Here is a 23,905-nt window from a genome sequence, read left to right as displayed (position 1 = left end):
TTGCTTACAGTCAGTTTGTTACAAAGATGTGTAAACCTCATCTCTATGTATAGAAACAATGATCATTTTGTGTGTGCAACCTGAACTAGGTGTCATCCTAACCTTCTCCATTGGGGTGTGGTATAGCTGCTCCACAGTGTATTAATGAAAAACCCAGCAGAGTGTAGCTAAAAACTGCCCAACGCATCATTGGAAACCAACCACCTGCCACGAGTCCCTTCATCACAGTGAAGGTATCATCACAGTCTCTGCAGAGCGCTTAACATCATCAGGGACTCTTCACATTCAAGTCACAAACTGTTTAGGACCAGGATGCAGAACCAGCAGTTTCAGGGCCAGCTTTTGTCCAACTACTGTAGCATCACCCTACTGAGCACCGCACCGCTAGGACACTGATGTCTTATTAATGCTCTAATGATTTTACTGCCAGTAATCATTCACTTCTGCTCCATTCTGTGCATTCTGTATCATTACTGGATAATTATAATTGTGTATAATTAATAGCAAATCCAAAGCATATCCAAGATTATGTTTTACACATCTATCTATCTATCTATCTATCTATCTATCTATCTATCTATCTATCTATCTATCTATCTATCTATCTATCTATCTATCTATCTATCTATCTATCTTTGTCATATCAATTAACATGTATAAATACAAATATATATATGCAGAGATAGATAGATAGATAGATAGATAGATAGATAGATAGATAGATAGATAGATAGATAGATAGATAGATAGATAGATAGATAGATAGTGTACTTGCTTAACAGCTTCACAGAGCCTTTGTATTTATTCGCTGTACATACATTAACATATATATTTGCACTTGTCAATTTGCAAAATGCTACTATTTGCACCTCTGGTACATGCTACACTGAATTTCATTGCTGTCTACCTGTACTTTTTAATGACAGTAAAGTTCTATCTATCTATCTATCTATCTATCTATCTATCTATCTATCTATCTATCTATCTATCTATCTATCTATCTATCTGTCTGTCTGTCTGTCTGTCTGTCTGTCTGTCTGTCTGTCTGTCTGTCTGTCTATTTTGGTCATATATATTAACATGTAACATCAGGCTCTATGTATAAATAGTTATCCTAAGAAAGTGACTGAATATTTTCCATTATTATTCCCTCTAAACCCAAACCTATTGTGTGTTGCTTCCTTTATGTATATCTGTATATGTATGTATATGTATGTATGTGTTGTAATCTGAATGCATTCATATTTGTATGTATATATTTATAAAGCATGCATACATAGTGCATAATTTTATTTGCCCATTGTCTTGACATTCATATAATTATTTCTGGATCGTGAACCTGAATTTGTAAGGTCACATTTCCCCAAGGAAATGCCCTGGTGCAGCCCTGGTTCAGCCCCGGTGCACTGAGATCCACGTGGGATCATAAAAACCTGTAGGTTTTGGAAGGGCGTGGCCTCGCAGCAGCGCTTCTTATGGGTGTCCAGCAGGAGGGCGTAGCTCGTCACCGCGGTCCACCCAATGGTGGGGGAGACACTGCGCGTGTCGCCATGGTGACGGCGCGCGGCTTGACTGCGTGATGGGCTGACAGGTTGCGCGCGCGCGCCCGCCCGCGGCCGTGTACAGCGCGCGCTACGCGAGCATGTACTCGAAGAGCGCGCGGGTTCCGTCGGACAGTCAAGCCCGAGAAAAGTAAGTTCTCTCGCCGTTTCAAAATGAGCGGGGTGGGGGACCAGGGCCAGTGGGGAACCCGGTACGGGCGAATTCACAGAGAGAAAACGAGAGACAGTTCCGGTGTTTCAGGAGCGAGTGCGGAGCTGTGCGCAGGTTTTTATTTCATCCTGTTAGACTCGACTGTTTGAGTGGGAACAACTCCTGAAGACGCTCCAGTCCTGCACGGTTGCGAGTATAATCCGGTATAAGAAGCGAAAGTAGGTAGGATGGATGTTACGTTACACATGCGTGGTTTTTGGTGGGAAAAAATCAAAATAATGAAGTTTACAAACCCAAATGTAGATCTTTCCTGGTTTCGAAAAATCACGGGAAAATTCGCTTTTTCTATATTCATAAGCTACCTATTATAAATGATTATTGCAATGAATAACTGATTTTTAATATAGTGATAAGTTATTATTTCAGGTGCTGATGAGTTCATGATAAACAGTCGGAGTTGTGCGGGCGCGTGGCTGCGCGCATGCCCAGTTTGTCAAACCTTCACTTAGAGAACGAGGTGAATCTGTGTGCTGTGTGCTGTGTGAGTGAGTGAGTGAGTGGGATAAAACAGTGGTGTGTGTGGATATATAGTGGTAGGTCCTGACTGGATTATCTTGATATGTAGAGTTGTTTATGGAGACATATTATATAATTTTACTTCGATACCATGTGCCCAGTATGAGCATTGTTGTAGAATCATTTTGATTTGTTGAAGGAGCTCCAAAGGCTTTAGATCCACATTCTAGATCTTGCCCTTGGGATACACCAGTGTCTTAATATTTACCTTGATCTGGAGCTATAAGTGCAAGGTAGTCAGACTTTAGTCTCTATGTTATACCTTAACACTTTTAAGGCTTGATCCCACCAATCAGATATTTATCAACACCAGCATGGACTCAGAAGAAGATTGAATCTCTATCCAACCATTCAGGACCTGACTTTTTTCACTCGTGAAATGGGATATGTTCCATTCCAAGACTTTCATCCCTTTTGTGGATATTTTACGTTAGTCCATCTGGTCAACCTTTTAAACAATAGTGTTAATAATATTGTAAAAAAAAATGAAATGATTTTTCATTGAACCTTTGATTCACCTGTTTGCTTGTAGTTGGTCTGTTATGCTGGATGAAGGTCAGTCGGTGTTACATTTTGGATCATTTACAAATAAAGGTTAATATCAATCCCACATTTGATCCAACAAAAATCCCACATTATTAACGTGTTAACCCATCATTATATAACCATATTGCATCATTGAAATATTACACAGTATGAATGAATAATAATGGAGGTGCACCACTGGTTATTATATTTAATTTATCAGTGAAGTCTTAGAGTAAGAATGTGAACAAACGAACATAAATAGCAACTAATAGCACTGCTTAAACAAGCAGACAGGAATAAATTCCAAACCTCTGTTTAGTTTAATGATAATAAACAATATAGATTTGAATTCCAAGTACAGAAACATTTTAAATGACTGAACAACAGAAAACTTGTCCACCGAATCTCCCTTTTTTATAATTCAATATAATTGTTTTTCCAAAGCAGAAAAGCAAAATAAAAATGTCCTTAAATCCCATAAATTTGCAACATTAAGAAACCAAATATCTCAGTTATTACAGTCTTTAATGAATGTCATTCAGTAAACTGGCCATAATGTCTGCGTACAGTTCTGCTGTTTACAGCTATTTAAATCTACTTAAAAATAAATTAATAAATCAACAATCACAATTAAATTTTTACCTATTAATCACTGACTGTAATTTCTAGGTTATAAAGAAAATTATGTAAAGTTGTTGTAGTACACGTTTACTGTTTCAGCAGCTGTGTCCATTTGTTATTTTTGACCCTGTGTGGGGACTGAGGTGAGCATTTTTTTTGTACTTTCCGTAAATGTGTATTCATCCCCATGGTAGCAATTTTGTTTCCATCCCGATGTTTCTTTTCTTTCGATTACTTCATCACTTATATCCTGCCTTTGCTTTCTCTGTGTTTATTTATTTTTTTGTTGTTACTGATTTTGTGCTCTTGCTATGTGTTGCTGTATTGCTGTCAGCAGCTGTTTTATCTTCCTCTGGATATGAAATCTCTTATTTGTGTGAGAAATGTTATAGAACGCCCCGTTTCCTTTCCTTGCTGCTAAATCCTCTCAGGTGGTATGAGACAGAGAGTGAAAACTTATTTTGGAAAAGTTTTAGTGTAGAGCTAATGTGGCTGAATTCATAATCATTTCATCGCTTGTACTTTTCTGTCTCTAGCACTAGAGACAAAGTATAAGGAAAAAAAAAATTGTGAATGCCCAAGTGTTTCTATACTTCTAAATAAAAAAAAACTGCATTATTTATTTATAAATGTTTTTATTAATGGCTGCTATTTTTCTATTCTATTCAAGCTTAATTTATTCTACAAAACATGTTAGTTGTAGCTACTACTTATGGTAAAGAGTAGCTTCCTCAACAGCCTTTCTTTCAGATAGGAAGTACGTTTGTCATCCTTAAGACTTTTCAGCATCAGTTTTATCTGTCACTGTTTAATACACTGATACTAAAAACTCTAAAAATACTACATCAATGTCTCGTATAATGGCTGCCTTTTATAGGTCCTCAGATCTGCAGTTACAGGTAGCAGGTATATAAGAATATGTGTGTATGTAAAGAAAATGCCTGTTTTATATATAACTAATATAAATGACCATTAATAAAGTGTTTGCAACTAATACATTTCATATACTTGCTAAATAAAAGATAGAAGGCTATAAAAATAATCCCCCCCTCTTCTGTCTCTCTCTACTACTATACTTTTATATATATATATATATATATATATATTTATATATATATATATATATATATATATATATATATATATATATATATATATATATATATATATATATATATATATAGTAAGTATAGCAAGTTTTATTCTTTGTGCTGCCGAATGCTTCCAGACAAACAAGCCGGTCATTAAGTATATTATATTATGGCTTTTTCAATTTAATAGGCCTGAAATATTGCGCTGCATACCAAATCTGTCAAATATAGCATTTTAATGATCATCATTTTGTCCATGATGCATTTACATGGTGGATCTGCATTTTCAAGACCTTGTTTTGAACTTGTCCATCTGTGAATCAGTGAGCCATTGGAAAACACATTTCGTCCAGAACAGCCATCTTTACAGATGACATTTCAGTGACTCGTTTACCGAATGCGTTTTATTGGCACGCAGGTCTGCACTCTCCATTCCTTTTAATGCGTGCGGCTGGTCACATGGTCTTACTCATCATAGTGTACCATTTCATCCCCTTTTTCTTTGATTATGTAGATGTTCTCCAGAGCCAAGTGTGTCATGACAAGCAGATTCACAGCATGGGGCGAAATATATATAAATGTCAAGCTAATCTGTTAATGTTTGGGCAAAGGCATTTTACATATTGCAAATGTCTAAATGGTCTCGTTATGACTTATTTTCTAAGCCACCGATAGCAATATATGTGAATTATATATGTGCATTTCTTCTTTAAATGTTATTATGCACAGAATGGTATGATACATTAAAATTATGTGCCCACCTCTCTTTTTTTTGGTCCAGAGATTGTAAAATGTTTATCTAGTAAACCAGTCTCACATTGAAGGCAGTTTCTGTTCCGCTCTGTAGCTTCTGCCTTTTGTTCTTCAGGGCAGTCTCTCTCTCTCCCTCTTTCCAGCCCCTTTTTTATTTCGATGCTTCAGTGAGTCTGGCAGAATCTCAGGAGTATTAACTTTAAACTTATTTCCAGCATCCGGGTCTCCTCCCTCAACCCTGTGTCTCTTTCATCTTAGTTTCCACAAAATCTGCTATCATTATTCCAACCTCTACACCACTCTCTCGCACATGAAATGCCTCCTCCTGTGAACACTCTTTCCTCTGGTTCTGCTACATTTATTTTTGTCCTATATATATATTTTCCCTCGGGGTTCCTGTTGATGCTTATAGAAAAAAAAAAAGAAATATGTGCCTTTCACAAGACATTGTTCAATGTGCAGTTCAGGTCAACACCCTACGTGCATATAAGCTTCAGGCAGCAGTATCCATTTCTGGAAGGAGATGAGAGAGAAAGGCGAATCTACTCTGTCGGTACTGTCAATATGCCTTTGCGTCCTGTGTCTGTAGGTGTTAGTGAGGTTTGCTGAAATCCTGCACATCCTCTGTTTTGTGTATCATGCACCAGGATGTAGGAAAAATAAGCACTTCTATGCTCGTAGTGTATGATGGACTGTTTGAATTGTTCTCTCTCTCTCTTAGTCGGGTTCCTCAAGTGTAAACACCAAGCTTTATTACAGACCGCATACTCCCAAGCTCTCAGCTGAGTATGCTTTCAATTTATTTTATGATGCCTTCACATTTACTTTGTAAGCATCTAGCTGAATTACACACGTTTAGTGGGTTCCACAGCCTAAGCAGTTTGGGACCGCATGGCTGCCCTGAATAGTTTTTGAATAATCACAGACATATCTAAACATGAGCGAAGTACATCAGTCCTTCACCAGAATAAAAGTACTATTTGTTCATTTCTACTAGATTAAAGGAAGACTTGCTTTTGAGTACCAGATATAAATGTACTGATTCATGAGAACTCTATTTTAATCATTTATGCAGTTCAGGCTACTATTCTCCTGCGCATTATAACTTTTTAAGAAGAGTTTTCTGTTATCATGGACAGACAGTGAAAGCATTGTTACTCCACACAGCTCTTGAGAGAACTGGGGGGCTGCGGCTGTGACCTCATGACAGGTAATCGTTTAACAGTTTAAACTGTAGTGAAGAACTGATGCTACAAAAAATATAATGCAAGTACTGGACATATTATATGGATATTACAAGTTCAATTCTGTCTGTTATACAATGAAATCTAAGAATAGCTTTTATTTGTCACATATACATTACATCACAGTGAAATTCTTCTCTTCGCATATCCTAGCTTGTGCGGAACCTGGGGTGAGCCATGATACATGCCTTGCTCAAGGGCCCCAGAGTGGCAGCTTGGTGATGCCAGGGCTTGAACCCGTGACCTTGTGACCAGTAACGCAGCGCCCTAACCACTGTTTAACCACTCCCCAATAGATTTTCAAATCTATTGAAAATAAAATTGCTTAGCATATTTATGTAAGAATTAAATAGTTGATATACAATAGATGGCAAATAGCATATTGACCTCTGATCTTCTCTGCCTTCCTTAAACCTTTGCCATAAGGGGCCTAAAGAGTTCAGGGTTCCACAAAGACATGGTTTGCCAAGGCTTTTGACCCCAAGTGTATAACTTTTGGATGAACTCCGGCTTCCTCACATGACATCACTGCCTCCCACCACCACACACACACTTGGGATTTGTGTCTTTAAATTGCATTTTAAATCTGCAGAAATGCTGAGGACTATCAGAAAAAGACAGTGGACCTACTTTTTTTTTTTTACATGATTTTGCAGTGCTATTAATTTAGGGTATTCATACATTGACAAAAATTATTGACCACTTATTATTATTATTTTACATGTGATTTAGATATGGCAGCAAGGTAAAAAAAAAAAAGAAAATAAATAAATTAACACCTCCTTTTTTACACCCCTAATTTTTATTCTCTTCTTCGTCTTAAAGTAAATCGGTTGCATTTAAAGACGCTTAAAAAAGAAGACACCCTTTCTTAATGTACACCTGTGTACACAAAATATTAATATATCTCTAATATTGGTATAAGTCACCAAATCAGGTTTAAAGCCTTACAGAAATAAAAAAGTTTTTACTTGTCAAAGTTACAGATGGTCTTATTGATCAACCAATAATAATAAAGTACAGTATCATGCATCAGTCATGGCCACGCTCGATTTGCGCTGTTTGACAAAAGCCTTCATAGTAATTCATAGGGTTTCCTTTATGTACTGTGGTCCAAAGTAGAGTTGCAGTGATTCAATGTGATTTAGAGAATCGTTATTGGAGAATAAATTGTACAAAATATTGAATTGTATCACGTCATACTGGACGCTTTCTTATTAGATACGCTGACGTATTTCATGCCGCGAAGACGTGGTGTTAACTGACACTGAATATTGTAACACATGGTGTCATCATGCCTGTGCCGTTTCACAACAGGCAACACAACAGAAGCTCGGAGAGAGTCGGCTTGGTGCTAAGAGGATGTCAGTATAATATATCGGTTTTACAATACTCCTGCAATGCAATCATTATGAAAAATGGGGAAAATTCGATAGGTAGGTCTCTACTATTTTTATATTTATTATCTCTTTTCTTTTATCTGTCCCCTGCAGGCTAGCACTTTATGTTTATGAATATCTGCTACATGTTGGAGCTCAGAAATCAGCACAGACCTTCCTCTCTGAGGTAGGTAAAGGCAGCACAACATCACATTAAATAATGTCTACTCGGAGCAGTACGTTTAATCATTGCTGTTATATGCACCTGGGATCCACAGAGCGAAGCTTAGATAGATAACCGTGTATAAGCTGTAGGACACCCTGGTTTTGTCCTTGCTCCAGGCTAATTGAGTTTCTCTGCGTGCAGATGAGCTCAAAGAGGCACAGACAGTTGCTCGTATACATGTTCACACTTTGCCAAGGACAAAGTATTAGCATCCACCATGTTGCTTTAGTGTCTTACAGCACAGGACGTACCATTATTTCACAGCTATATGGGCTCTCACACATACACTATGTAGATATTTGATCGGAGAAAGGTTTTGTTTTCATTTTTGATATTTTAGATTTTAATAGGTCTGTTTAGAAAGACCAGTTACATCAGATCCCAGGTCTTGGAAAATACTCAGATCCGCAACAAGTTTTAATTTCCTCCACACATCTGTGACCATTTGTAGTAATCCTATATTTAAAATGTACAGTCCAGAAATAATCTGCTATCAGGTTTAGGTATCACTTTGTTAATTAGACAGCATAAAAAATAAAAAAAAACACATAGAATGCTTATAGCTAATTAAGTTAATATAAATTAATATAAACGTAAAAACGTAACATAAAAACATAAAAAAATAAAAAAAGAGTATTGAATTTTTTCGAAAGAAAACATGTCTGGCAAAAAAAGAAACAGGAAAACAAATTTACTCCATAAACACTGGGACTTCCGAGACACCCAAAGCATATTGTGACTCCAACACGAGCAAGACATAAGACAATCTTAAAGACATTCCCTCCCATTGTATACTGCTTCCTTTTTGCGTCTCCCATCTTTTGCCACCCTGGCCATGCAGCCAGCCCACGCGGCCCCCTAAAATAACCCTTCTGTATCTCCCTAGCAGGGACACAGACTTACACAAACAAGCACAATGGATAACACTGGCACTCAGCACTCCCACGCTGTTTACAGCAGCCGATGGATTATTGTGTGGACAGAAATCATGGCCAGCTCATTCAGGCAGCTCACTGCTGAAAATCACGAGTTCGAACATAAATGCAAATGTTGAATAGAAAGCACTGCCTTAGGGCATGTAATAATTTGTCATTCTGCATTAGTTTTTAAAAGAAAGGAATAAATATGACAGGGCATGTTTTATGTAACAAAATGTCAGCGACAGAGACGAGTTTAACACCCCAGTGCTCTTTTTGGATTTCTCTCAGCACATCCAGAATGACATACTCTATGTAGAAGGATTGTACATAATTCTTATCTTATTACAGTTACATATAATGCTGTAACTTAATATTATTACTTACATTCACAGTTCCTCTCTCACCAGCCTGCAATTTTATTATTTTATTATTATTATTAAAGTTAATCAGCCCAAACCACTGCAAAATCACCATGTTCCTGAGTAACTACAAAGTCCTGCTCAGGCTCCTCAAGCTCTGGGGCTCCTCACTCTCTGTCCACTGAGAATCTTTAAACTTAGATTATGTGAAGAATCTGCCATGCAACTGCCTGTTAATTAGCCGTTACTGTAGAAAAGATGAGGAATGACCCCGGAGCGTTGATGGCAGCAGCGCTACCCATTGTACCTCAGCGCTTAATTTCAAGATTCTAATTCGATTTGAAATATTGCAATAAGTTTCATTTTAGCTTATAAGCAATGGGGTACAATTGCACAATTACCTTTTTGTTCATATTAGTCAACTCCGAACCATTGTTTTATCAGAAGGATTTTGATCAGCTTGCAGGAAAGTGAAAATTCTTCTTGAATGATTGATTTCAAAGGCAGCAGATGACTCGTACAATGATAAATGTTGAATAGTTATTTCATGAGTTGTTTCAAAACCTGTGATCTAACCTGTGGATAGTACAACTAAACACTACCTTGATAGGTTTATAGAATACAGACTTTATTCTCTCATTGGTTAAAGCCATGATTCCAGGAATAAACTGCAATTAATTACATTCTAGAGCTATGACTCAGCAGTACTTCTTGAGTGAGACTGCAATCACTCATCCTCTGTTCTCTGTCTGACCCTGGCAGATCCGATGGGAGAAGAACATCACGCTGGGAGAACCACCTGGGTTCCTACACTCCTGGTGGTGGTAAGCTGTTCACATCCAGCACAACGAAATCTCTATTTGACGAACCTTGGGTTAATTAATGTAGAGCCTGCTTTGCTTTGCAGTGTCTTCTGGGATCTTTACTGTGCAGCTCCAGAACGGAGAGAAACCTGTGAACATTCAAGTGAGGCCAAAGCTTTCCATGACTATGTGAGTGACTCGCTTACAGCGAGCTTTGTACTAGAACTGTTGTGCTTTACAACAAATAAGGACATGTTATTTCTGTCTGTCAGGTTTTTTTTTTTCTAACAAGCTGCTATGTTGTTACTGGGAATTAGAGCAGCTGCGGCTGTGAGACAGCAAAAGAGAGTTGATGAACACTGGGAGGGATGATTAATGGGTTGTGAAGGGACATAAAGGATGATGTCATACCCTTGTGGTCAACAGTATTCTTTAGAAAAGGGAGAAAGTATAAAGACAAAAAAATGCCAAATGGGAGTTGGAACATTTCGTGGGTCAATTGTAATACTGTTAAAAAAATCCAATAAACCTCAATGAACATTAGGAAAATCAATTTAAACTCTAAACTAGTTACTATTATGTTCCCTCTAAAAGTATTGGAATGACAAAACCAATTCTTTTGTTTCTGTAGTAAACTGAGGACATTTTGGATTGAGATGAAAAGATGAATAGATGACTGATGAGAGAGAGAGAGAGAGAGAGAGAGAGAGAGAGAGAGAGAGAGAGAGAGAGTGTGTGTGTGTGTGTGTGTGTGTGTGTGTGTGTGTGTGTGTGTGTGTGTGTGTGTGTTTGTGACTGTGTGTATTTTTTATATGCTTAACATTCTGAGACCCTTGAAGCAATATGCAGCACAATTGTTTCAGGTGTTAGTTACCTCAGGCTGTACTCATTAACTCTCTTGATTTCTTTCTTGCAACCAGGAGCATGCATGCGAAATATACAAATACTGCACATAAAAAATTGACAGAAATATTTACAGTGTAGTTTTTAACTCTACAGAGCAAAATGTAGTTTCCACACATACCTCAGAGATGAACATTGATATGCACTTGAAGTATATGTGAGTAAATATGAATGTTAGAATTGTTCCAGTGTTCCCATTTAAAACAAGATAATAGATATTCGATTTGTCGCAAACATAGTTATATACAGGAATACTTGCAGTAAAATGTAAACCGGTTCGGCTGCTCAGAAAATTGGGCATAAAATCATAGGTACTGTAATTATAAAATATGAGAAAATATATTAGATAATGATAAAGTGACAGTTAGAAATAGTGCAAATATATTTAGATGTGCAATAGCCAATTACAAATTGTAAAGAATATAATGAGGTATGACAATAACAATCCATTAGATTTTTCAGATGTGTTCTACTACACAACTTAATTGCTATTATTTTTTAATCTTCCATCAAAAAGAGGCATCTTACTATCATCTTTTGAAGATATTAATATTAACTCCAGAATCCATGCATCAAATGTCTGTCACCTGAGATTTATGTTCCTGTAAAACCACTAATCACTGCTGAGATCAAAGGCTTATCTAAAATGATCATGTTTTCTTTTAAAGCTACATAAAATTCTGTTTCTGTTTTTTTTTTTTCACTGTGATGACATTATAATCTACTCCTTTCAGACATCTCCTCTTTATCATTCACTAGACTGTGTAACACTCAGATTTCCTGCTCACATAAAGTTGTTCAGCCGAGAGCCAGCGTTTCCAACACGCTCATTTTCATTGTGTTCAGACACGCTTAAACGTAAACAGGAGCATGATGAGAAGCATGCCAGCGTGAAATAGCTTGTAATATTTTGTTGGCATTTAAGCATGTTAATGAAGGTTTTCATCCCCAAAAATGCAGAGGAGGAATGAGATTGAGGCTGTTTTGGGGTCTCATTTGCATTTTAAGCAGAAAGATCAAACCGCCGCTGTTAATGGCGAGTGGAAACTAATGTTGGCCAGGACTCTATCGTAAAGCTCAAATGGTTTTTGATTAATTATGTCTGAATCAATTGGGCTAAGGCTTATCTAAAGCACTTTAACGATTATAGTGCAAAAGCTCTAAATTGTTTTATTGTAAATACTTGTTTTCATGACTTGGTGCTATATGCAGTACTGTAGTAAACTTGCATAAACGCCGTCATAACTGTAAAACCTGTTGTCCCTTTCCCCTTTTCCTGATGTGCCTCAACTTGCATTTCTTTCCTTCCTCACGTTTTTTCACCAAATTTCCAAAGTTCACTGGCAATGAAAAAGCAAAAGTTTATCTCTCTTTTCCCCTTCTTTGTTTTTAAATTACATATTTCCCCAAAGCTTACACAGGAAGTGGGTTAATGGCATAGCTGGGATGGATGGATGGAATAGTGAGGAAGGATGAGAGAGGAAAAAAAGGGTGTTGGCATCTGTATATTTCCTGTCATTATGTTATTTTGGAGAGGTTTCCTGGCTAGTTGTAAGTCACATTAAGATTTTATTTGCTGCATACACATGACACAAAAATTCTGCATGTCAAAGGAATTATCAACATTCAGCTTGTCCATAATGTCCATTACTCACATGGTTTACATTTACATTTATGGCATTTGGCAGATGTTCTTAAACAGACTCACTTTAAATGATCTCATTTATATAACTGAGGGTTCTAGTGTAAAGGCCCAGCAGTGGCAGCTTGGTGGTGCTGGGATTTGAATTCACAAGCTTCTAATAAAAAATCCTAAATATTATCCACTGCATCGGTTTTAGGATAATAACTGAATACTTTGTTGAAAAGCAAGCTTTACCAGAGCGATTGAGAACTAAATTGGCCATTGAATTTGTTTACAGGATTTGCCCTCTTAAAATAGATATGATTAGACTTTACAATATAGTCAACTTTTTACGGTTAATTAGACTCCTTCACAGTTTCTACTAGAGGTAGATTAAATAATCAGCACTGATATTTGATTGTGGGAGCTATCAGGTGTTGTCAAAAATCCATACTGATACCCGCTTCTGGTCTGCTGTCATTATGAAAACAGCCTCTAAAGGCGAATCACTGACGCCACGTGCTATTTGTTTATCCACGTGACACTGTGGCTGCACTAAAAGCACTATATTTATTAATGATAATTTATTCATTTTATAATTATATTTATTAATGAATATATTTATTTCATTTAGCACACTTTTATTATTAAGTATTTTTATTTTTTTAGTTAGATTCAGTACTTTTTGACATGGAATGTTATATTTGTTTTTTTTATACAGTATCCATTTTTTTAACTATCGGTTGATTTATCGATTATCAGCAAGTACGATCCAATCTAGCTTTCGGGATCGGTAAATCCAACCTAGCTTTTCAATCTACCTATCAGGATCGGTAAATCCAGCATAGCTATCCAATCTAGCTATCGGGATCTGTAATCCAACCTAGCTATCCACTCTAGCTATCGGGATTGGTAAATTCAGCATAGCTATCCAATCTAGTTTTCGGGATCGGTAAATCCAACCTAGCTATTCAATCTACCTATCAGGATCGGTAAATCCAGCATAGCTATCAAATCTAGCTATCGGGATCTGTAACCCAACCTAGCTATCCACTCTAGCTATCGGGATCGGTAAATTCAGCATAGCTATCCAATCTACCTATCAGGATCGGTAAATCCAGCATAGCTATCCAATCTAGCTATCGGGATCTGTAATCCAACCTAGCTATCCAATCTAGCTATCGGGATCTGTAAATCCAGCATAGCTATCCAATCTAGCTATCGGGATCTGTAATCCAACCTAGCTATTCAATCTAGCTATCGGGATCGGTAAATCCAACCTAGCTATCAATCTAGCTATCAGGATCGGTAAATCCAGCCTAGCTATCCAATCTAGCTATCGGGATCGGTAAATCCAGTATAGCTATCCAATCTAGCTATCGGGATCTGTAATCCAACCTAGCTATCCAATCTAGCTATCGGGATCGGTAAATCCAACCTAGCTATCAATCTAGCTATCAGGATCGGTAAATCCAGCCTAGCTATCCAATCTAGCTATCGGTATTTGTAATCCAACCTAGCTATCCAATCTAGCTATCAGGATCGGTAAATGTATTTATTGCTAGAGACTCAAAGCACTTTTGTACTTCACTCTGGAAAAGGGCGTCTGCTAAATGCCACAAATGTAAATGTAAATGTGAATGTAAATGTTAATCCAGCCTAGCTATCCAATCTAGCTATTGTGATCATTTAATACAGCCTAGCTATCCAATCTAGCTATCGTGATTCACTACAGTTCGACCGCTAGTTTCTGTATCCTCACACTTTCGCTGAATTTTGACCTTCTCTCCATCGTTGTCTACTTTGCACATGTACATACACACGAGAAATTGTTGACAGTGGACCACACAGTTACATTGTGTATGTATGTGTGTGTGTGTGTGTGTGTGTCTGTGTGTATGTGCTCAAGCCACCTGTCAGATACCCATGAGCATGTGTGAGAGAGGAGAATTGGGAAACCACTGGGCAAATTCCTGAAAATCGAACCTGCCTGTAGATCTGTAGTTTTTTTTTTTTTTACTGTGAATACCCAAAATAAAGTCGTTTCTAATGGGTTAAGGAAGTGTTTTTTAGGGTTTTTTTTTTTACAAGGATGTTGTTATAAAAGTTGTCCTGATTGAAACAGGCTGTCATCACCTTGACCTACCTCAGCTGTTTTGGCTGCTTTGTGAATAAGACAGTCTCAGTATCATTTCACCACTGTCTGAGATTTTCAGACAGAATGATTAGACTGAACCAGCTGTCTAGAGACTGTGTAAACAATGTTATTACAAAACAGAAAAGCAGGACAATGTTACAGAAATTAAACCTGTTAATGTCTCTGTTCGGCAGCACACACAATTTTTTTTTGCCTTTAAAAGATGCTTATTCCACGGCAGGGGTTGTCTAGACGAAGCCACTTGTCATTCTTGCCACGTCTCTCTAATAATTAGAAAGATTGAATCCTTCTCTCTACTGAAGTTTACAAACACACACACACACACACACACACACACACACACACACACACACACACACACACACACACAGAATAAAACACCACATCTAATCAATAAAGACTGATAAGCAGACACGGCTCACTTACAAATAATCTGATCGTGATCCCTGGAGAATATGTGCACAAAGAACTGTTTCATATAGTCAAATTAAAACCTCAGTGTAGAAGGTATGCATGTAGTGTATTCTTGTCTGACCCGCATCCTTTTAGATTATTGAACAGAAACTAAACCAATGCTGCTATATTGCTCACCAGCTTCTTAAAATGTTTTGAAAAGGTGCCTACTTTTATATGCAAATCTGAAACAGCTCTGACCTCCCTCACTGTCCTTCTCCTGCGGTCAGATGTTGCAGCTGTGATGTCTGTTGTGATGAATTGTTGCTGTCTGCATGCTTCTGAATACTGACTCATTACCGAAACTCTGTCTCACAAAATGCTTTCTACTGGCCCACGCTTGGAGATCTGAACTCCATCAGTATTCAATCACTAAATGAACTGATGAACAAAATAATCTGGAGAGTTGGTTCAGATACAGTGTCCAATCTTTGCGATAATTTATTATTATTTTTTGTAGATGTTAAAAAACTATAAAAAAAATAGTACACAAAAAAAACTTGTTATTAAAATGTTAATATATATGCCACTTTAGAATAAAAGAAATAACACAAACATGATTTAAAATGAGGAAGGAAGCATTTATGTTATATTGAAGATATATTGTTATGAGTTTCCTATAACATACAAAAAACTTGTTACTAGTAGTTTAGTGAAATATAAACCAAACATCTACCTCACAACCACTTTTCTCTTACCTACTTCAAAAAACAATGTGGTTGTACTACCTGCCAGCTATTTTTAATAACATTGTGTCTATGACAGCATTTTGTCCATTTCTATAAAAACAATGATGTGATTACTGATCTGATACTGAATGATTTACAACAGTGACTGGTTTTATTTATTAATTTATTAGGTGAATTGGATTGAATGCAGTGAGACTTGGCTGTCTAACTTTCATTCTGTCTCTCCATTTTAGTAACCAGCTACTTAATAAAAAGTTTTATTAAATTTGTATTTTTCATCTAAACTTTGTAAGAAGGCATACTGACAATAAACAGATGCCCAACTGTGAACTGGGAAGAATTCGCATCTTTTCTATTAAAAGCAGGCAGTGAGCTAAACCCTACACATGAAAAACTAGTAACTCAACAGCAGTACTGTTAATTATTCAGTGGACCAAATGAGTTTGCCAGACGGTTTAAGGCTCTCTCAACCTGCTATTGTTTCGGATTTCCTCTCTGTGTTTTCAATCCTGCAAAGTACATGTACTGTGTGTAGGTGTTCACCGAATGTTGGTGTTTAACCCCTTAAACTCGCTGGATTGATCAGTGAGACTTAACATTCCTCATTTTTAAATACTAAATATATTTAGTATTTAAAATACATTCATTTTATAAATAAACTGCAGGCTTGGTTTTCCTTAGCAAATGATGTGATATTGTATGGTGTGTGTGTGTGTGTGTGTGTGTGTGTGTGTGTGTGTGTGTGTGTGTGTGTGTGTGTGTGTGTGTGTGTGTGTGTGTGTGTGTGTGTGTGTGTGTGTGTGTTCCTCCCAGAGTGCAGCAGCCATCTCCAGCCCTGCAAGTGGGAATCTACCTTCTGGAGAGGGAATGTCATTACCCCCTGGATTCTTCCAGGTACAAAAAGGAAAAATAAAACACATTGGCATGCATCAACCTTAATTGAAAAGAAAACATAAGTGAAAATTAAAGACCACATCCAATGAATATGTGTTAGCTTCATATGCTTGTATGCTAATTTCTCTGTGGTGTTTGATTTTCTCAATTGTTCTATTGCGTTGATGGGACATCAGGGCATTTCTAGCACAGTTACAAAAGCATTCCAAGTCAAATGTAAGGAATTATGGTCTGGTTTCCCTGTTTTACAAAAAAAAAAAAAAAAAACAGTTCAGGTTTCACTTAACAGCAAAGAAACAAAGCAACTACTTAATTAATTTCCACAATGCAAAACATTATGACCTAGATATGCTGAATTATAAGAAATGACAAGCATGAATGTTAAAGCTTTAAGAGCTGATCTGTTTGAGCAGCATGAACAGATGTGAAAGTGATCTGGACAACTGAAAGAATAAAGTGATGTATTGCTCCCTTTTATTAGACATGACATGAGACATAAATCCCTATTAACTCTGAGACTTTAATCTATCAGAAGGCTGAATTTTAAAGAATACTGTACAAATGAATGGTGGATTTTTCCTTTAAGAGGAAATCAATGACATTTACTTTATTATATGGCATTTAGGGCTTCATTAAACAGCCTTTCCAGGGTGTAGAGATTGGCTATGTTCAGGTGCCCCTGCCTGATATTGTACAGTGTGCTCAGTGCGCTGATTTAATTGACAGTCAGATTTGCCTGTACACAACACACAAAGTCTAAAAAAATAGTGTTCTGGGTTTTTTTTTTCGGATTGTGTCTTTTGGTTAATGGCTCTGTTGCCTTCTTTCCACATTTTACCATGGTATTGAGCCCTCAGACTCACCCCAGGTTTGTAACATATGGGGAGATGATAGTGAATTTTCTTTTTATATTTGTCTTCCCAGAAACTGGTATTACATTGTTATTGTGTGATATCGGGAATTCATTAGTTACAAAGGAAGTCTGTGTTTGTACTTGTTTAGCTCTTTTTTTTTTCTTTTTTGTAAAAAGCCTGCACTCCTGCACGCTTGCCAATAATAATACTCTGGAGTACATCAATGTGGAATTTATAGAGATCCACTCAGAGAACAGAGAATAAACAGATTGATTTAATGTCAGCAGCCGAACGCCGAGCCACTCTTCTACTCCTCTAATGACAACTGACGTTCTTCATTCGCATTCCTTTAGCTCAGCTCCCAGAAAAGCTTTACCATCACTCCCGTCTCAAGTCTATCTCCAATAAAAGCCTATTCATCCTGTGAAAAGTTTACACAAAAAAAGAACCGTGATCGTGGACTGGCATACAGTTTTGGCATACAGAATTTTTATTGATAATTTCTCCGAATTATAAACTCACCCTTGAGCATGTCTTTTCTCATTCGTGTAGTCAGACATTCATGTTCAAGCAGCACACTGCAAAACATCATAGAGATACAGGTCAAGAGCTTCAATTAATTAAATACAGTTAATGCCAGACAGACTGGTTTGTGTATTTTAGAAACTGTTTATCTTTAGGAATTTTTCTGCACAAGTCTTGAAGGTATAGAATAAAAAACATCCAGTGAGCAGCTCATCCTTGTTGATGATGTTGATCAGGATGGCTACAGTGACAACCCTCTTTTTATTTTTTAACAACTGTGCCGAAAAGTGTCTCAGAATGCACCTTGTGGCACACAATTTCTTGCAGCCAAGAACAGAAATCCGAGGTTTTATGTTTTTATCCTATTTTAATTTTATAAGGGGATTTATTAGTTTATTTTATTTAGATTGGCCTTAAACCAGCACTCATTGATCATTCATTGTTCAATTAATATTTCATTGCTGGCAGCTTTGTGTGTGTGTGTGTGTGGGTGTGTAAGGTTAAAGCCGTTGTATAAGCATTCTAGTTTGTTTTTAGATCTGCTCAGGGTTAAACAGGCTATTAAATTAAAATTTTACCATAATGTTTGGTGGTTTTGTGCAATGTTGGTGTTTGTGGATGAAAGTAGGTCTCATGTTGCCCTCTGGTGGTGTTATTCAGTGCTAGTCAATAGGTTGTGTCTAGTTTTAATTTTTTTTTTATTTTAGGACAAATTAAAAGAGATAACTTTGGCCAATTACAGTGAGAACTTGCTAAACGTTTCAACAAATATTCCAGGCAGTATCAGCTGTAAGTATTCTAGCAGTCTTTCTTTTTTTAGAGGACCTTCTTGTTCTTGCATTTTAACAGCAGTTCATGTCGCCTCGTTGCCCCGGAGGCCCCAGAGCTCCCCTCAGAATGCCCAGTCAGGTACAGTCTTACATTCTAGTGCTAATTTTCCTTTGTGTTTCATACATTTAATATGTTCAGTCTCTGTAAAGATAATTGGACACACTAATTTGTTTAAGTTTTGTCTAGGCAATGGGCCCAGGCAGCCAGTCACTCTTAAGTGGGATGGATCATATGAGACAGCCAGGTGAGATTTCCCACTCGTCTCTGTCTGAGGAATTATAGCGAATGTATTAAATTTGCACATACATTAATCCAAACTGACTTACATTTAAGATTCAGCACAGTCTTTGCTTATCAATGAGAAGTTCTTAGTTGTTCTTTGGCAGTTCTTCAGAATTTGATATCAAAATGGAATTATTTCTGGCTCAGAAGCTTAACCAATGAGACTCCAATCTACAAAACAGCATCGCGAGATTTTTGTGTATTGTAGTTCCATATCTTTTAAGCGTTTTCATGAAAGATCTTGCTCTCGCAGGTCATCTTCACATGAATGGGCCAATGCAGAGAATGATGCCTCCGAGAGGAATGGTTTCTATTGGACCACAGGTTTGCACACCATCTCTTCTCATCAGTTGTGCACGAGTGTAATTTCTATAAATAATTGGTTGACCATTGATGATGGCTTCTTTGCAGAACATGGCAGGTGGAATGAGGCCTCCTGTGCATTCATTAATGGGACCAACAATGCCTGGAATGTGAGTGCGACACTGACTAACTTTATACCTGCCCAATGCTGCTCAATTAGAACTGCTGGCTTTGTTCCTGTGTGTAGGGCTCCAGGAGGAGGAAGGTCCTGGATAAATCCTCCAAACACCAACGCAGTAAGTGCACTAGAACCCAAACCAAAGAGTCAGTAAACATACACAATAAACTATTGAACAGTTTGTTTATACACTCTGACCTTCTTTATCACTGCAGATTCCATACTCATCTTCATCTCCAGGGAGCTACACAGTAGGTGTTTTCTTGACAAAGAAAATCTGTTCCATATAGGAAAAGCCAAACAGTTTGACTGGAGCTAAATGAGTGTATTCATAGGGTCCAACAGGAAGTGGAGGAGGAGCTCCAGGGACACCAGTCATGCCCAGTCCTGCGGGTAAAACACTTAACCTGCATTAAGTCACACCAGTATCACTAAACCATCAATCTAAAATGTCCGTAGGGAGGATATTACAGAGGCAGACTGATAGCAAACACTGTATGGATGCATGACCATGACCTTGTGTCCATATGTGGGTCTTCTTTTTTTGCCACAGACTTGAAGACACATTATATAGAATTTCTTTATATACTTTAGCATTGCATTTTTCATTCTCCTGAACTAAGACCCCCAAACATATTCCAGCATGACAATACCCCTCTACTCAAAATGACCTGTATTAAGACCTGGTTTGCCAAATTTGTTTTGAAATTAAATAAAAATGCCACATGCATACAGGCATCTTTGCCTAACAGCATTCTTGTAGCTGAATGAGCAGACATTCCCAAGCAACATTCTCAAATCTAGTGTAAATCCTTCTCAAAAGAATGGCAGTTACTGTAACAGGAACGAGAGAACTGAATCTAGAATGGGATGTTTAACAAGCATGTACAGTACAGTGTGTGTATGATGATCAGGTGTCCTTAAACTTTTGGATATAAAGTGTGAGCGTATGTTAAGTAATGGTGATTTTATGTAATTTTGTGGAACAATTTGTGTGTTTGATTTCAGAGTCGACCAGTTCCGGGGACAACATGTACAGTGTGATGAATTCAATCCCTCAAAATGGAAACAGGCCAAATGTAAGACCCATCCAACTCCTTGCAATATGCAAACCAAGACTCCAGTACAGTCTACCTGGGGCAAAAATACAAACTAATTTGCTAGTCGTTATTTAATTATGTGGGATGCAAGTAAAGTTACCTGTGAAGTTTTAGAGAGACTATCTTAAAAATCCTCTCTGGTTGCCAGATTATTTAGTTTTGAAGCAAAAAAAATAATAAAAATGGAGTCTAATCAATTATACCAAAAATATATTTTATAGCAGGGAAACGAACGCGGAAGTACAGTGTATTTACGATGTACAGAAGCGTTTTTGTTCAACTATATTTTAAAGATGGAAGAGGAAAGGGAGATTAAGGAGATTCTTGGCAGTGACAAAGAAGTGTGTTAAATCAGCAGTGTCAAATATTTAGCACTGTTCTATTTTTTGCTAACGTTTATTTTTTATTATAATGGATCTCTCTACTGGTTTAACAGCTTAGGTTAATGTAGTGTGAAAAAAGGAAACTGTTAGATCAAAAATACTGAACAGAGATATAAAGAGATTTTAATGCATTTGTGTTATTTGTGTTCTTGGGTTTCTTTGTGATGCCTTAGTTTCCTGTTGGTCCTTGTGTTGATGGTGCAATGGGAGGAGTTGCTGGAATAGAAACTCATCCTCTAAACGGCTCATTAGGTACAAGCATGACCAGCATATTTATGTCAGTAGTCCTCTGCTGTCTTTTTTCCATTCATTAATAGACTTCGCAATTTAATTTGTCTCATCAGCATCAGGTGACATTGACAGCCTCCCAAAGGTAAGAGAGGATTCTTTGCTTTCCTGAAAGACTCTGGTTCATGTCCATGTAAAGGCAGGTAACATTTCTGTGTCATTTCTCTACACATTTGCCAGAGCTCCCCTGGGAACCTGAGTATGAACACCCAGCCAAGTACGCCACGAGGCGATGGGGAAATAGCAAACAGCTTCCTCAACCCATTTCAGAACGAGAGCGTACGTCACTAAGTTCCTGACACTTCTCTTTTTAACCATCAAAGGAGAAAAATTGTAGAGAGCTCATTTTAGCATCGATAGCTAAAACTTTTTAAATCAGGAAGTGGAGTTGAAATGCTCCAGAAGTGGATTTTTTTTTTTTCATTGTAGATGTAGAATACAAGTTTTACTGCCTATGTAATAAATAAACAAGAACTTCATATTTTATATATATATATATATATATATATATATATATATATATATATATATATATATATATATATATATATTCCACTATATTTCCAAAAGTATTGGGTCACCTGGACATAAGGTAAGTATGTGATTTTTTTGAGCATTGTATTCCACATTTAGTCCCAAATTACTCTTATAATTCCCTCCACTCTTCTGGGAAGATGTTCCACTAGATTTTGGAGTGTGCTTATGGATTTTTGTGTTCATCAGCCACAAGGGTGTTACGAAAGTACGGTACTGTAGGTGAGGAGATCAGTGTTCACATTCATCACAAAGGTGTTCGGTAGGGATGAGATCAGAGCTCTATAGCAGGCCACTCAAGATCTTCCTCTCTAAAGCATGCAAACCAGATCTTCAAGAAGCTCACTTTGTGCACAGGAGCATTGCCATGCTGGAACAGGTTTGGATTTCCAAGTTCAAGTGAATGCAAAATTTTATTACAGCACATCTAAAGATGGCCGGTATAATTTAGTGCCTCCAGTTTTGTGGTAACAGTTTGGAAAAGAACCACATAGAGCAGGATAGATCAGGCGACCCAATACTTTTGGAAACATAGTGTTATATGCGAGTTAAAACATTAACTTAATTAGTGTGGACTATAGTTAAATCAAATGGCCTCCAAAGCATATACATGCAGCAGACCTTACAGTTATATTGAGTCTTGACATTTTTTTTCTGTAATTTTATGCAGATACTTGATATTTGTATAAAGCCGTGATATGCAAAATGTGTTTACCGCTTAGCCATAAACCTGCAATGAATGTTATATACGGTATATCAACTCTGTTTATGAAGAGAGAAACTCCATCCTGAACCACATGAAAAATAAAATCAAAATGACAAACATGAAAAACAAGAGGAAAACCATTAGCGCTATTAGCATGAATGTTAAAGCTCTGGAGCTGGATCTGTCTGAGCCGAGTGAGGTATCAGAAGGTAGTCAGATGGCATGATGGATAATGCAGGAAACATTTAGTCAAAGAGAAAATAGTGAGAAAAGGCGAAAATAAAACACAACTTTAATGTTTCATTCAAAATTACGACGAATTAAAATTAAAATCTATTTAGGGTGTTTCTTTACAATTGAACCCTGAGACATGACAGGAAGTTGTTTGTAATATATTTATTTAACATAAAGTAATGTTATTGTTTTACAAATTATATACAATTCTATATAAAACAGTATAACAGTATGACTGCTTATAGGTACATGGCTTTTATTAAAGGAGCATGTTAGGTTGCAGGCACACATTTAATATTTTCCTTGCCTGTGGTATTTTTCTGTATTGCATATGAGTGAGGTTTCTGTTTATCTGCAGTACTCTCCTAACATGACGATGAGTGTGTGAGACCGAAAGGAGCAACGAAGGAACGTTTGGATTCTCATCATTAATGTTCCTCACAGGAGTGCTGAAGTGTAACAGTCAAACTTTTCCCAGGTCCAGCACAGCTAACCTGACCGAACCACAAGCAGGCTTATTAAGTTTGTTTTCATTTGTCACTCTGTATCCTGAATGTGGAAAAAAACATGTTTCTGCAGGATTTCCGCTTCATGATCCTCTCATGCTTTTTTGTCTGTCTGCCTTGATGCATGTCTTGTTAATCGTTATCTTCATGAGTCATTTTGTTAGGGTTTGTGGGAAATGTGGGGAATTTCTCCTGAAATGAAAGAACAGTAGGAATTTCTGCTTTTTTTAAGGAAACATTAATGTTA

General features: G+C 37.2%; 1 protein-coding gene across 2 annotated transcripts; it reads left to right on the top strand.

Annotated features, from left to right (window-relative positions):
• The first annotated feature begins 1,545 nt into the window (after nt 1-1,545).
• ssbp2a (single stranded DNA binding protein 2a) lies at nt 1,546-23,817 on the top strand. Of its 2 annotated transcripts, none has more exons than XM_083526709.1 (17): nt 1,546-1,692; nt 8,020-8,092; nt 10,173-10,234; nt 10,318-10,402; nt 16,854-16,934; nt 19,163-19,222; nt 19,331-19,388; nt 19,680-19,750; nt 19,838-19,899; nt 19,977-20,025; nt 20,123-20,158; nt 20,243-20,300; nt 20,916-20,986; nt 21,564-21,642; nt 21,735-21,763; nt 21,859-21,957; nt 23,511-23,817. In XM_083526709.1, the coding sequence occupies exons 1-17, from the start codon at nt 1,643-1,645 to the stop codon at nt 23,538-23,540; spliced, it is 1,053 nt and encodes a 350-aa protein (XP_083382835.1). In that variant the 5' UTR covers nt 1,546-1,642; the 3' UTR covers nt 23,541-23,817. The 2 variants fall into 2 exon arrangements, with proteins under 2 accessions (XP_083382835.1, XP_083382836.1); XM_083526710.1 differs by lacking the exon at nt 1,546-1,692 and adding an exon at nt 7,635-7,890.
• The last annotated feature ends 88 nt before the right edge of the window (nt 23,818-23,905 follow it).

Source organism: Silurus aristotelis (genome assembly GCF_946808225.1).
Source record: "Silurus aristotelis genome assembly, chromosome: 23".
In the NCBI taxonomy this organism is placed as follows: Eukaryota; Metazoa; Chordata; class Actinopteri; order Siluriformes; family Siluridae; genus Silurus; species Silurus aristotelis.
The sequence above is the reverse complement of the archived record's forward strand: the minus strand, read 5'-3'. Positions and strand labels throughout refer to the sequence as shown.

What these genes read in the sequence shown, in the direction of transcription:
- ssbp2a (XM_083526709.1), top strand. Translation starts at nt 1,643, where the DNA reads ATGTACTCGAAGAGCGCGCGGGTTCCGTCGGACAGTCAAGCCCGAGAA. An exon ending in CACAGACCTTCCTCTCTGAG is followed by an intron (nt 8,093 to 10,172) that starts GTAGGTAAAGGC and finishes TGACCCTGGCAG; the next exon opens with ATCCGATGGGAGAAGAACAT. An exon ending in TACCCCCTGGATTCTTCCAG is followed by an intron (nt 16,935 to 19,162) that starts GTACAAAAAGGA and finishes GCATTTTAACAG; the next exon opens with CAGTTCATGTCGCCTCGTTG.